Source organism: Dermochelys coriacea, chromosome 3, assembly GCF_009764565.3.
Source record: "Dermochelys coriacea isolate rDerCor1 chromosome 3, rDerCor1.pri.v4, whole genome shotgun sequence".
Lineage (NCBI taxonomy): Eukaryota > Metazoa > Chordata > Testudines > Dermochelyidae > Dermochelys > Dermochelys coriacea.
The window spans coordinates 39,229,469-39,245,444 of NC_050070.1; the positions used below are offsets into that span (position 1 = coordinate 39,229,469).

Genomic DNA, 15,976 nt, shown 5'->3' on the forward strand with positions numbered 1-15,976 from the left:
TCAACTCAGCTCTTCATTGCCACAGCAGATAGGTTGAAGGATCCTTCCAGTGTCCTCGCAGAGGATTTCCAACAGGATCATCTCTTGTATAGGGATCTGTTATGAGCTGGTGGGGGTCCCGCAGCTGCCGATCATCAGAGCCCACTCGACTAGAGCTCAGGAGTCCATGGCAGCCTTCCTGGTGCACATCCGTATTCAGGACATCTGTAGAGCCGCGACATGGTCCTCTGTCCACACGTTCATGGCACATTGCGCCATCACTAAGCAGGCCAGAGATGACACTGGGTTTGGCAGAGCTGTATTGCAATCTACACGTCCGTGAACTCCTACCCGCCTCCATTGGTACTGCTTGGGAGTCACCTAATATGGAATAGACATAAGCAAGCACTAGAAGAAGAAAAGACAGTTACCTTTTTCCATAACTGGTATTCTTCAAGATGTGTTGCTCATGTCCATTCCATGACCCATCCTCCTCCCCTACTGTTGGAGTTGCCTGTCAAGAAGGAACTGAGGGCTGGTGGAGCCGGCGGCACCCCTTATACCACAGCATGTGCACGCCATTCCAGAGGGCACCAGAGCTGGTCCCCTACAGATACTGCTGAGGGAAAAACTTCTGGCACCGGTGCATATGGTGAGCACACACATCTAATATGGAATGGAATGAGCAACACATCTCAAAGAACACCAGTTACGGAAAAAGGTAACTGTCTTTTCCTTCTGTCCTTAAAATCTATGGATCTTTGAACAAGAACATATCTTTAAAAAAAATCCAATCTTGGTTTAAAAATTGCCAGTGTCAGAGAATTCACCATGACCCTTGCTCCAATGGTTAATTAACCTCATTGTTAAAAATGTACATCTCATTTCCAATCTGAATTTGTCTAGCTTTAACTTCCAGCCACTAAATCATACTATACCTTTGTCTGCTAGATTGAAAAGGCCATTCAAATCCCTTTACTTGCTACCGGTCACCTTTCTTATCAGGTTTTAAAGTCCTTTTTCTCCATTTCAAGGCTCTGCACAACTTTTTCTGTCTGTTTGTACTCTACATCTACCACAGTGCCTGTTTTCCATCTGTTCTCCCTCAGTGTTTTGTACGCTGTCTTCTACTGGATGGAATGTTGGACATGTTCGAATAGGTGTGATTATCACCTTCTAGTGGTTACAGTGCACAGAAGATCTAAATCCTAATACTGGCACATAAGAAAGCATGTTACGCTACTAGAAAACTGTGAAAGTCCACATTCATGCAATAAATGCAATTGATAACACTTGATAACCATTTGAAAATTTTTGCCCATTGGAGCAAAATCAGAAAACATTGGGCTTTTTGCTAATTCTATTTTGATACAGAAATTTGTTTGCTCAATAGAATAGAAACTAGTGTGGTTAAAAGATTATTCATGGTATAAGCTTAGTATAATAGGTCTACTTTTATGAAAATTATTTATTTCTTTGGCACACGAGGGCATAGATTGCTGGGTCCCACATTTCCTGTTTTTGTAGGCCACCATTTGGCTAATAGGGTATTCCACTGCAGCTTTCCTATACCTGGATACTTTTTGGGATGAGGTTGTATGGTTAAGTGCTCTAAACAGCTCTTATCCCTGATGCTGGAGACACAATTTAAACACAAATGTGCATACTAAACATGTGGGCCAGCCATTTGAGTCCTCTTCTCTCATAACACTAGAGGACGTAGAGGTTCATAACTTGAGTGCTGTTTCTCAAGACTGACTTCAGCAACAAAAACACTATTCACACATACTAAAGGCCATCCAAAAGTCTTGAACAATTGCCCATTAAAAACCTTCAGATTCCTCAAAGAAAACATCTTACTTCAAGACAATCCTGTGTGTGTTGAATTTTTTATTTCTTCTGGTTTAAAACATTCTTTTATTTTTTGTAAAGATTTGAAACAGAGATCATGACTTTAGGTGGAGAATAAGTAGTATTCGAGTTGGTCTCTTGCACTAAAAGAAATGAGGAAAATATTTGACAAGGAAAGCTGTGTGAAACTCGAAGTTTTTGGTACACAGGTCTATGTGCAAATATTTTCTTTACACTGATTAAAATGAGTTTTTGATTTTCAGGCTTGTGTGAACCAAATACATGGTTCTTGGTTGCATGGGGTTCTATGTATCTGCACAGGCCTTAAGTCTTTATTGCAGGTGGTGTCCTGCTCATTGTACAGTGCCGTCCAGCCTTTCCTTTCTTTTACAGTTAAAAATAAGCTGAATCTTGTGGATTTTTTTCTTCCATTAGTATAAGATCTTATATTAACTCAAAGAACTCCTAATTTGAAAAGTGAACTGTTGGGATAATATATGCATTAAAATAGTCTAATTAAAATGGAGAGTTTTTGTAATATAATTAGCCATTATTTCATCTGCAAGCTTCAATGTATTGGATACAAAAGTCTCAATGATCTAGACATCCGATGCTGAATGTAGCACTGTAGCACCATCTTGTGTGAGCTGATGTTTTAAGAAATGCAGTTCTGTTTCAAAGAACTGCAGTTCTGTTTTCATATATTCAGAAATTTTCATTTTTCCACTATAAAATGAACAGTGTTAACTTTGACAGTAAACTTTAGAATATTTTATTACAATTGAGTCTCTGAAATACAAAATATAATATGTTCTCCACTGTAGTATATCAGTCTCTTATGTCTATATCATATTGATCAAACTAATATATAGTGCAGTAGATATTCAAACCATATTCTGTCCAATGGAAATTAAGAGGAAAAACAAGTTTAAGATTTTTCCTTACAGTTTACATCATCAAATATAGCACTTCTTAAAATGCACAAAACTTAGATATGGTTCAACACAATGTTTAGGCAAGAGTTGTAGGTAATCTTGATATGTACATTTGAATTATTTCTGTTTTGTGCTGTTAAAACAAGTGAGGACAGAGAAGTAAGGAAAAGAGCAAGATTAGAGATTTATCAAAAAATAAAAAGAAATTAAGAACTAGGAAAAGCAAGCTCAGGTGAAATAAATTATTTAAGAATAATTCTGCATTAAATGTATGAGAGAGTGTTAGAAAGTAATAAATCTGGAAAAGGCTTGGGAGACATAGCAGATAACAAATAGTCGATGAGTTTGCAATGCAGTATGGGTAATAATCCAAATGCAGTAGCACTCTGGGGATCTGAGTGTGGGGAAGAATGCCCGTATAGAAAAGTTTTTTTTTTTTTTTTTTTAAAAAGTGGGGTGTGTAAAAGGCATATCTTGCCTTCACTGTCTGGAGGAAGGGATAAATGGAGTTATAACTAATGAAAGCTACAGATTCCCCACAAACATGCATTCATTACTCTCTCCCTTCCCCCTCACCCCCCAGATTGCTCTGATGTCTTGAACTAGAGCTGAGGCAGCAGTGGCGAAACACCATGCTTCCAGGTATCCATGAGATACTTCTGCCTCAGGTCCCAGGCACCCACTAGACACTAGGAACACTAGAGAGGTAGCGTTTTGTCTGTACTTTTTGAAGTACTGGTATCGGTGAGCTGCCCAAAATTAAGTGCCCTGCCCCTCATCGAAGGGAGAGAAACCACTAAGTCCAAGCTCCAGTTTATTACAGGGGATAACAAAGGAGAAAACAGGAAGGGCATGAGGTCAAAGGTTAAAAAAAGCAGAAGAGGACATAGAGCAGAAACCCCCCGACAGTGCCCTGTGTTCCTCAAAGGCATTTAGGGAGTCAATGGATACTGCCCAGATGAACTCTGCCTGCAGGCATGATTGGATAAGGGACCAGAAATAGGTCCCACAGTCACAAAGTTCTCCCTGACACTTGTCCAAATTCTTCCTCCTGATATGATGGATGGCCATCTTGGCCAGCACCAGAAGTAGGTTGATGAGGCGGTCCCAATATTTTGTGGGGCCACAAATGTGGTATGCATAAGTCAGGATTTTGGGAGAAGTGCAGCCAGAACCTCAGTAAGGTTCTGAAGGAGCCAGATGAGGCACTGCAACCTGATGCATTCTACATAGATGTGCTCCAGGGTCTCCCTCTCATCACAAAAGGGACAGCTGTTGGGAGAGTTCATAAACCACACCAGGTACACACTTGTGCTCATGGCTCCAAGGAGGAGCTGCCATCTAATTTCCCTGGTGGCCCATGGAACCAGAGTGGAGTACAAGCTGGCCTACTGGGGTTCTTTGCCTTTATTAGGTGGCAACAGGTCCCATCACTTGGTATCAGGGCTGGACATAAGGGTGAGGAAGTGGATGGTATGAGGCACGAGCAGATACAGACATTCTCTGGGTGCGGTTTGGAGTTGGACCAGCTGGATATCATGCAGCCAGCTCAGGTGGTATGTCAGGGACAGCCAGGAAGGGTTGTGGGGCAGAGACCCAGTGAAGAGTTCTGAAGGGCCAGAGGTAAGGGATGGTTTTGTCAGTAAGAGTTGAGGTAGTCACAAAAAGAAAAAGAGTAGTTGTGGCAACTTAGAGACTAACAAATTTATTTGAGCATAAGCTTTCATGAGCTACAGCTCACTTCATTGAATGCATTCAGTAGTGGTGCATACATACTGGGTCCCCTCCACCTTCCAGAGTACCTCTTCCCCCACATAGACTCCAGCCCATCTTGCACAGCATAGCTCTCACAATTTAGCTTCCTTGCACTCCTCCTCCTGCTTCTCTTCCCTGACAGTCCTGCTCAGCCCTTGTGCTCCCTTAAAGGCCCAGTTTACATCCCCTGCTGCTCAGCCTGTCTGCCTTTGCTCTGTGTGAGTAGGTCTGGTGAGGCAGGCTGCGAGCAAAACCAGAAGTAGCTGACAGAATTTAACAGTTCTAGCTGATGGCAGTGTTGATCAGCTAGGTTGTGATGGGTATGGAGAATAAGGCTGTGTCTAATTAGTCAGTTTCAAAAGTGGCCTATGTGTACATGAAATTTGAGTTTGGGCACTGTGGTGGGGTAGGGATGAGAACCGAAAAGGGGGGACTGCCAAGGGGTATTTTAAAATGTTTTCTTTACAAAAGTAAATATTTTTCTTTAAAAATACATGGAATTCATGGTCTTCTAAAGCAAGATTGATTTAGGTCCTGAATTTGGTACAGTCAGTAAAGTCTGAAACAGGGACATCAGTCCTTTTAAATACAGACTTCAGTAGAGCCTTGTGCGGATACAAATTTATATCCACGGGTGCGGATATCCACAAGTATAAATCAGTATCCACAGAACTGCAGGGCTCTCCTGGGAATGGTGAAAGGAGCAGAATGCGGGGCTGCCATTCCCAGAAGCCAGCGCCCCACGCTGGCAGCTCCTCCGGCGCAGCTGTACCACCCCCAGCCCTGTCCCCATCTCTTCCACGTAGGTGTCTGTGTCTCCTGTTAGGGGGGCGGTACAGCTGCGCCGGAGAAGCTGCCAGCACGGGGCGTTGGCTCCTGGGAATGGCTTTAGACATCACTGCAACTTCAGCCAGGAAAGAGGCAATTTCTGGTATTCCCTTATGCCACACTTACTAAGAAATCAGTATTGCTCCCACTGAAGTCAGTGGCAAGACTCCCATCAACTTCAGTGAAAGTAGGATGTGGCCATGAAGTTCCTCCCTAGGTGCTTATGTTCTTTAAGATTTTGTTGCCAATTATGTCTTCCCAACCCTGTTGTCATTGGTTGGTCAATGTTTAATTAATCTTTCCTCTTCAGTCAGTCCACACATCCAACCTCCTAATAATTTCTCTTGCTCTTCTCTGAACTCCCTGAGATAAACTTAATTGATCTGAGCCATTTGAGTATTGATTTAGGTGTGTTCACACAGAGGGTTTGCACTTGTTTCATTAATTCAATTTAAAAACTGATTTTAGTTAAACCAGTGCAACTATTTTGTGTAAAGCTGTCCAGAGTCAGAGCTCAGGGAGTTAAGAGAAGAGCAATAACAATCAGGAGGAGGTTGGAAGGATTAATTTATGAGGAAAGATTAAAAGTACTAGCACCACTGAGCCTTCCCTGTAAGCAGCAGATAAACCTACGCAAGAGGCTCAGCTGGAGCCTGAAACACAACCTAGTGCACCAGCGGAGAGCGGTTCATAGTCCACAGAAACAGCCCCATCACCTGCATCATTTCTAGAGGGACCAAGCCCAAGTCCACAATCCAGTGAGGAACTGATGTTTCCAGCATCAAGGGAACAGTTCCAGGCCGAAAAGGAAGCAGATGAAAGCCTCCAGGGAGCTTGGATGGTGGCACGGAGCAACCCACCGCCTCTCAGCTCTTTTAATCGATCCCGGTTTCTTGTAGAAAGAGGACGTTTATACAAGGAAACTCTTTCTGGTGGGCACCAGGAGGACTGGCATCCTCAAAGACAGTTGGTTCTTCCAGCTAAGTAGTGGGTAAAGCTCTTGAGCTTAGCCCACAATCATCCTAGTGGTCATGCTGGGGTGAAAAGGACCAAAGACCATTTGGGGAGTTTATTCCACTGGGAGGGAATGGGCAAGGACATTTTTCCACCAAATGCATCCGATGAAGTGAGCCGTAGCTCACGAAAGCTTATGCTCAAATAAATTTGTTAGTCTCTAAGGTGCCACAAGTACTCCTTTTCTTTTTGTGAATACAGACTAACATGGCTGCTACTCTGAAACCTCTACTTATGTCTGGTCTTGTGAGGTATGCCAAAGAGTGGGAAAACCCCACACCAGGTCAAAGCCCCTCTCCAGCCACTTCCCATAACTGAGGTTCCATTTCAGCAAGTAGTTGTGGATATTCTGGGTCCTTTTCCAAAAAAGACACCCAGAGGAAAGCAGTATATACTGACTTCCATGGATTTTGCCATCCAATGGCCAGAAGCAGTCGCTCTAAGGAACACCAGGGCTAAAAGTGTGTGCCAGGCACTAACAGACATTTTTGCCAGGTAGGTTGGCCTTCTGATATCCTTACGGATTTGGGAACTAATTTCCTGGCAGGGACCATGAAAAGCCTGTGGGAAGCTCATGGGATGAACCACTTGGTTGCCACCCCTTACCACCATCAAACAAATGGTATGGTGGAGAAGTTTAATGGAATTTTGAGGGCCATGATACGTAAATACGTGAATGAACACTCCAACAATTGGAAACTAGTGTTGCAGCAGTTGCTCTTTGCCTACATGGCTGTACCACATCCTAGTTCAGGGTTTTCACCATTTCAACTTGTGTATGGCTGCGAGGTTAAGGGGCCATTACAGTTGGTGAAACAGCAATGGGAGGGTTTTACGCCTTCTACAGGAACTAACATTCTGGACTTTGTCAACAACCTACAAAACACCCTCCGAACCTCTTTAGCTCTTGCTAGGGAAAACCTAAAAGATTCTCAGGAAGAGCAAAAAGCCTGATATGATAAACATGCCAGAGAGTCTTCCTTCAAAGTAGGGGACCAGGTCATGATCTTGAATGCGCTCCTGGCCCATAAGATGAAAGTGTCGTGGGAAGGGCCATTCACGGTCCAAGAGCACCTGGGAGCTGTTAACTATCTCATAGCATCCCCCACCTCAAACTTAAAGCCTAAGGTGTACCATGTTAATTCTCTAAAGCCCTTTTATTCCAGAGAATTAAAGGGTTGTCAGTTTACAGCCCAGGGAGGAGAAGATGCTGAGTGGGCCTGAAGGTGTCTGCTACGAAGAAAAAAGTGACGGTGGCGTGGAAGAGGTGAACCTCCCAATGACCTTCAGACGTATGCAGCAACAGCAGATCAAGGAGTTGTGCACTAGCTTCACGCTGATGTTCTCAGCCAAATGGATCAAACAGGCATACCACTCCATTGACACAGGTTATGCTCGCCCAATTAGAGCTCAGCCTTACTGGATGTCTCCTTAAACTAAAACTTCTATAGAACGGGAGATCCAGGACATGCTATAGATGGGTGTAATCTGCCCCCTAACAGTGCGTGGGCATCTCCAGTGGTTCTAGTTCCCCAACTAGATGGGGAAATACACTTTTGCATGGATTACCATAAGCTAAATGCTGTGACTTGCCCAGACAACTATCCAGTACCTCACACAGATGAGCTATTGAAGAAACTGGGATGTGCCCAGTTCATCTCTACCTTAGACTTAACCAAGAGGTACTGGCAAGTACCACTAGATGAACCTGCCAAGGAAAGATCAGCCTTCATCACCCATGAATTTAATGTGCTCCTTTTCGGGCTGCGAAATGCACCTGCCACCTTCCAGAAACTTGTAGATAGTCTCCTAGCGGTATTGGGAGAATCTACAGTTGCCTATGTGGCCATATTTTCTGACTCCTGGACAGAACACCTGGACCATCTCCAGAAGGTCTTTGAGCGAATACGAGAGGCAGGACTAACTGTTAAGGCTAAAAAGTGTCAGAAGGCATTTAACCAGCTTAAAGTGACACTCATGTCTGACCCTGTGCTCAGGGCCCCAGACTTTGAAAAACCTTTCTGAGAAACCACAGATACGTGGTGTGGGAGCAGTTTTAATGCAAGAAGGACCGGATCAAGAATTCCATCCTGTCGTGTTTCTCAGCAAAAAAACTGAGAGGGAAAGCCATTGGTCAGTCAGCGAAAAGGAATGTCACGCCATTGTATACACTCTGGAAAAGCTACACCCATACGTTTGGGGATGGCGTTTCCACCTGCAAACCGACCATGCTGCGCTGAAGTGGCTTCATACCGTCAATGACAAAAAACTTCTTCAGTGGAGTTTAGCTCTCCCAAGATTTTGATTTTGAAATACAACACATTTCAGGAGCTTCTAACAAGGTGGCTGATGCTCTCTCCCATGAAAGTTTCCTATCGGAAATCGTCCTTGAAATGTGGAAATTATTGTTAGTTTTTATATAATCAGTAGTATATCTAGAGGTGCATGTATCTTATTAACTCTGTTTTCTCCTAGAGCTCCAGGAAGAAATCGGAGCCAGTGTGGTACAGGCTGCCTAGCACCGTCTGTGATTTGAGGGGCATGTCAAAACCATACAGCTAAGGGTAGCCTAGAATTCCTCCTTACCTTTAAGGGGTTAAGAAGCTCAAATAACCTGGTTGGCACCTGACCAAAAGGACCAATGGGGAAAGAAGATACTTTCAAATCTATGCGGGGAGAGGGAGGCCTTTTTTGTGCTTTTTGTTTGTGTGTTCCCTAGAGAAGCATCAGGTCAGAAAACTCCTTCTCCTAAAATCATCCTAAAATGAGTCTCAGTATTGCAAAAAGAGTAAGTAAATAAGGCAAGGCGCATTAGATTATCTTTTGTTTTTAGCTTGTGAATTTTTCCTGTGCTAAAAGGGAGGTTTATCCCTGTTTTTTTGTAACTTTAAAGTTTTGCCTAGAGGGGAATCCTCTGTGTTTTGAATCTGATTACTCTGTAAAGTTACCTTCCATCCTGATTTTACAGAGGTGCTTCTTTTACTTTTTTTTCCTCTTTATAATAAAGATCTCTTTTTAAGAATCTGGTTTACCTATTTGTTTGGTAGATTATTCTCAAGTCTCCCCAGGGGGTGGGGTTGGGGGGATATTTAGGGAAACAGGAACTCCAAGTGGTTCTTTTCCTAAATCTTTGTCTAACTCACTTAGTGGTGGCAGCAGTATCTATCCAAGGACAAGGGGAAGTGCCTTGGGGAAGTTTTTAACCTAAGCTGGTTGAAATAATCTTAGGGGGCCTTTCATGCGAGTTCCCACACTGTACCCTAGAGTTCAGAGTGGGAAGGGAACCCTGACAGTACTAAAATATTTATACATTGGCTAAACAATGACAGCAGAGCTGGAGAGATATAATTATCCACAAGTATTTAGATGATGTAAACAGCAAGTAGGGAGAAAACCTATGGCCTAATCCTGTTTCTACCGAAGTAAATAGAGTCTTGCCATTGGCTACAGTGGGAACAGGAGTATACAAATGATATTAAGGGGTCCAGTGGAGGCCATGTAGGTGTTAACCATTCCCTTTGAGGTGTCTCCTTTAATTCAATAGCATCACCTGTCTCCATTAACAAACTCTGACTGTGCTATTCAGTGCCCAAAGACAGGTTTAACTGCAAACTGTAAAGACCAAGCAGGGAAATGGGAGGAAATTATTAAATATATAGCAAATGAGACATGACACAGTGTTTGGAGAAAGAGCTCGGAGCATGAGTTCTACATTTATAAGAGTAGATCATATAAGCAATGCTAATGTGCTATTGTTACATTTAATAGACAAAATTATACATTTAAATTTGAACTAACTTTCCAAAGAAGTTATAACTGTTTTAATTCTTCAAAATGTAATTTGTTAGGTGACACTTGCATTTCTATTTTTCCCTCTCTGAGTTATTTTACTTTTTTTTCTTCAATGTTTTAAACCACCATAACATTCAGGAATGTGAAGCCTCTAAAGTAGAAAAAATACTTAAGAATATCATTTTATTGGGGTTTGAGTCATTTCAGTACCAGAATGTTGACTGAAAAAATTGGTGAGTTTCTCTCAGAATTGTAAATGTGCTTTTTTTGATTGCTTTGTCATGTAGTACGTGTTTGCACTGGTAATCGGGCATTTTAAAGCTATAAACATTCTTTAAATGATGTGTGCTAAAATGTATTGTGATAGCTGATAAATTAAGCTGTTTTACTTTCTATCAAAAATCCAATTTTAACTTCCTTGGCATGCTTTCAAGCCACCAGTAAAAATCAGACCATAAAAGGCCAGAAGATGATACCCTACTCAGATTGAGTAGTATGATACTCGGTGTGAAAATCATTCATATCATTTGGACTATTTGCAGAGTAAGGTACTACCAAATGTGTGTAAGGATATTACAGTTAGGCTCAAGCAAATTGGCTCAAACGTCTCATGGCCTTTATCCTTCCTTACAAAGTTAGAAATAGTATTTAGCAGATATTTTAAAATATTCTGGGGACTTCTAAAGGGAGAGTTAGAAATAGTAAACCATGTATAAGGAGCAATTCCATGTTGATTGTAGCCACCATTCCTAACCATGAAATTTTCAGTGCCAATATTTTATTAATTTATTAATTTGTGATATCACTTCTTACAATTTATCAAAGTTGATTAGAATATTTATTTCTCACAGTTGCACAAAATGAGGCACCCATTTCAATTTATGAGATCTTACATGATTTTACTTTTTCTGTGTAATATTAGTAGCCACTAGGGCTGTCAAACGATTAAAAAAATTAATTGTGATTAATTGCACTGTTAAACAATAATAGAATACAATGTAATTTAAATATTTTTGGGTGTTTTCTACATTTTCAAATATATTGATTTCAATTACAACATGGAATACAATGTGTACAGTGCTCATTTTGTATTTATTTTATTACAAATATTTTCACTGTAAAAACACAATAAATAGTATTTTTCAATTCACCTAATACAAGTACTGTAGTGCAGTCTCTATCATGAAAGTTGAACTTACAAATGTAGAATTATGTACAAAGAATCCTGCATTCAAAATAAAACAATATAAAACTTTTGAGCCTAGAAGTCCACTCAGTCCTACTTCTTATTCAGCCAATCGTTTAAACAAACAAGTTTGTTTACATTTGCAGGAGATAATGCTCCCTGCTTCTTGTTTACAATGTCACCTGAAACTGAGAAGAGGCATTCGCATGGCAGTGTTGTAGCCAGCGTCTCAAGATACTTATATGCCAGATATGCTAAAGATTCATATGACCCTTCATGCTTCAGCCACCATTACAGAGGACATGCGTCCATGCTGATGATGGGTTCTGCTTGATAACATTCCAAAGCAGTGCGGACCAATGTATGTTCATTTTCATCATCTGAGTTAGATGCCACGAGCAGAAGGTTGATTTTCTTTTTTGGTGGTTTGAGTTCTGTAGTTTCTGCATCTGACTCTTAAGACTTCTGAAAGCAAGCTCCAAACCTCATCCCTCTCAGATTTTGGAAGGCACTTCAGATTCTTAAATCTTGGGTCGAGTGCTGTAGCTATCTTTAGAAATCTCACATTGGTTCCTTCTTTGCGTTTTGTCAAATGTCTTCTTAAAATGAACAACATGTGCTGAGTCATCATCCAAGACTACTATAACACGACATATATGGCAGAATGCTGGTAAAACAGAGCCGGAGATGTACAATTCTCCCGCAAAGAGTTCAGTCACAAATTTAATTAACGCATTATTTTTTTGAGCATCATCAGCATGGAAGCATGTCCTCTGGAATGGTGGCCGAAGCATGAAGCGGCATATGAATGTTTAGCATATCTTGCAAATACCTTGCAATGCCAGCTACAAAAGTCCCATGCAAACTCCTTTTCTCACTTTCTGGTCATATTGTAAATAAGAAGTGGGCAGCATTATCTCCTGTAAATGTAAACAAACTTGTTTGTCTTAATGAGTGGCTGAACAGGACGTAGGACTGAGTGGACTTGTAGGCTCTAAAGTTTTGTGTTTTGTTTTTGAATGCAGTTATGTGACAAAAAAAATCTACATTTGTAAGTTGCACTTTCACAATAGATTGTTCTACAGTACTTGGATGAGGTGAATTGAAAAATACTATTTCTTTTGTTGATCATTTTTACAGTGCAAATATTTGTAATAAAAATAATACTATAATGTGAGCTCTGTACACTTTGTATTCTGTGTTGTAATTGAAATCAATATATTTGAAAATGTAGAAAACCATCCAAAAATGTGTAATAAATTTCTATTGGTATTCTATTGTTTAACAGTGTGGATTAAAACTGCGATTAATTGAATTAATTGATTAATTAAATGATTGATTAACTGCCACAATTTCCAATTTTATGTAATTTACTTTAAAACTGGACTCTTTCAAACCTTCAGTTTCTTTTTATTTTGTCAGAGACTTTCAGGTAAGATAATATTCATGTAATATGATCTGCATACAAAACAATTTTTGGTGTTACTATTTTGTTTTAATTCCTTTCATTGCTGAATTATTCCTTATTTTAGATACATATTATTCCATTGCCATGTTCACCTAGGTAGAGGGAATAGCTCTTATGTACATCTTCTTACACATACTGCTGTCTTATTTTATAGATGGATTTGATTGTATAATAATGACCCAATATCATGGGAAAGAGACCCATATATTATTTGGGAGATGGGGTGCTATTTGTATGATTGAACTCAGAGCTTGAAAAAATATACCTGACACTTATTGTTATTCCATAATAGCTCTTAAGATTTTGCACACTGTGTTCAGCTATATCTTAGGATATGTCTTCATTACCCGCTGGATCGGCGGGCAGCGCCAAGATGTACTGGTTAGATAAATTTTTTTTTTTACAAGTCTAATATCAGTATATTTAGTTATAGGACAAATAATTCTATACAGATTCTTATATAGCCCTAATCATTGTAGTATCCAAGCACTTCCCCGTAGTACATTAAAAGAATTGACTAAAATCTGTTGTATGTGATTCGTTCTTTCTCTCATCCTCTTCCTAGAGGGAGAACTGTGTGTGTGCATTGTAGTGTTTTGTTTGGTAGGTTTTTTTTTAAATTGTGTGTTTTTATATTAGAGAAGAGGCAAGGTTGAAGAAGTGCATCTTGTATTTGAAGCAGAATGGGGTGGGGGTTCTGATGGTCCTCAGTTCTCTGAAAAATCTGTCTTCTGTACAGATAAGCTTTAGAATGCAATTTAGAATGCATTAGAATGTAAGTTAGCAAAAAAGTTCAAGTTGTACAGTTATCCTCGTTCATTAGAAAAATTTGTATACACTTAGTCTTAAGGGAAAGGATAACTGGGGGGAAATAAAAAGATGGTCCTCAGTTCCCTGAAAAATCTCTGTCTTCTGCACAGATAAGATTTAGAATGCATTAGAATGTAAGTTAGCAAAAAAGATCGGCGGGGATCGATTTATCGCGTCTAATCTAGAAGCGATAAATCGACCCCCAAGCGCTCTCCCATCAACTCCTGTACTCCAGCGCCGCAAGGGGCTCAGGCAATGTCAATGGGGGAGCAGCAGCAGTCGACTCACCGCGGTGAAGACACCACGGTAAGCCGATCTAAGTACGTCGACTTCAGCCCTGAAGAGGAAGACCAGCAATTTGTGTATTGTGCTCTTAGAGTCGTGTCATGGCGTATTTATTATAAGAACATAAGAATGGCCATACTGGATCGGACCAGAGGTCCATCTAGCCTAGTGTCCTGTCTTCTGACAATGCCCAATGCCAGATGCTTCAGAGGGAATGAACAGAACAGGTAATCATCAAGTGACCCATCCCCTGTTGCCTATTCCCAGCTTCTGGCAAACAGAGGCTAGGGACATCATCCCTATGATACACCAGTCTGAGAATGTATTGAAAATGAGCTTCGTCACATGTACAGTTAGAGAGAAAGAGAGTATGTGTGTGTAAAACTATAATACACTGAATTTGTTACCCTCATTAGTGGTTCTTTCCGTCTTTTAGGGATACTGAATTTTGAGAATACATGAAATTCAACATGTTAATAAAATCTTTTTAAAATAAAATAAAACTTCAATTGATCTTTCTTTTTAGGGAATTCTGAGAGTAAACCTATGGAAGTGACAGCGCTTTATTCATTTGAAGGACACCAACCAGGTGACTTGAATTTCAAAGCTGGAGATAAAATAATTGTCAAAACCAAAACAAATTCACAGTTTGACTGGTGGGAAGGAAGCATCCGAGGACAAACTGGCATCTTTCCAGCCAATTATGTTACCACGAACTGTAACTAAAATGCACTCAATGGCCTTAATGTTTGTTTTTTTTTTTTCCTAAACTTCTTTTCTGAAATATCCACTGGATGATGTACAATCAATTTACAATTTGTATTTTTAACAAGTTGTCCTATAAAAAATGTTTTTATTCTGCTTCCAATTACAACAAACTTTTTTTAGAGTTGATTTTTGTATGGAAAAAATTATAAATATAAAAAGATATATTAGAAGAATATTTTGATTTTTAATAACTTATTTTGTCTCTAATGTTCTCTTTCCTTAATCCATAATAAATATTTTCTAATTAAACTCTGTTCAAGCTACCTTTCAGATGTAGTTTTGCTTGTCTCTCAGAAAATGCGTGAGCATTTATTTCAGGGGAGATTGTGGAACAAGGTCTATATGACAGAAGAAATTTCCTTTTTTTTTTTTTTTTTTTAAAAGTATCATTTTGGATGTTATTTTTTAAGAATGATTTTAGTTACATATCTCTAATACATTCATCCCAAGGTGTACTGGTTAGATAAATATATTTTTACAAGTCTAATATCAATATATTTAGTTATAGGACAAATAATTCTATACAGATTCTTATATAGCCTTAATCATTGTAGTATCCAAGCACTTTCCCGTAGTACATTAAAAGAATTGACTAAAATCTGTTGTATGTGATTCGTTCTTTCTCTCATCCTCTTCCTAGAGGGAGAACTGTGTGTGCACTGTAGTGTTTTGTTTGGTAGGTTTTTTTAAAATTGTGTGTTTTTATATTAGAGAAGAGGCAAGGTTGAAGAAGTGCATCTTGTATTTGAAGCAGAATGGGGTGGGGGTTCTGATGGTCCTCAGTTCTCTGAAAAATCTGTCTTCTGTACAGATAAGCTTTAGAATGCAATTTAGAATGCATTAGAATGTAAGTTAGCAAAAAAGTTCAAGTTGTACAGTTATCCTCGTTCATTAGAAAAATTTGTATACACTTAGTCTTAAGGGAAAGGATAACTGGGGGGAAATAAAAAGATAGGATTAATATGAATGAATAGAAGAAACATTATTTGGGGGTGTATGAATAATGTTAAATATCAATGCTTAGCATCTCCATATCACTTTTTATCCATAGAGCTCCACTTAATTTACAAAAGGTAGTAAGTAAGATCATTCCCATTTTATAGATGCAGGAAATTTTGTCCACAGAGAGATTGTGACTTGCCCAAGGCAATATGGCAAGTCAGTGGCAGAGATGGAAATAGAATTCAGGTCTTCTGACTAAGAATTCAGCATTCTATCCATTGGTCCATGTTGAATTAACATTATTTAATTTCTGGCATAGAATTATAGAAGTGTAGGCCACTGCACCACCAACCCCAGCAACAG

General features: G+C 39.8%; 1 protein-coding gene across 1 annotated transcript in view; it reads left to right on the plus strand.

The window, feature by feature from the left end:
- The window catches only part of SH3YL1 (SH3 and SYLF domain containing 1), a 104,979-nt gene extending 89,405 nt beyond the window's left edge, over nucleotides 1-15,574 (plus strand). Inside the window, exon 10 of the mRNA XM_038396480.2 lies at nucleotides 14,430-15,574. Within this exon, the coding sequence (XP_038252408.1) occupies nucleotides 14,430-14,629 (200 nt within the window). The 3' untranslated portion in view covers nucleotides 14,630-15,574. The remainder of the gene's footprint in view (nucleotides 1-14,429) is intronic.
- The last annotated feature ends 402 nt before the right edge of the window (nucleotides 15,575-15,976 follow it).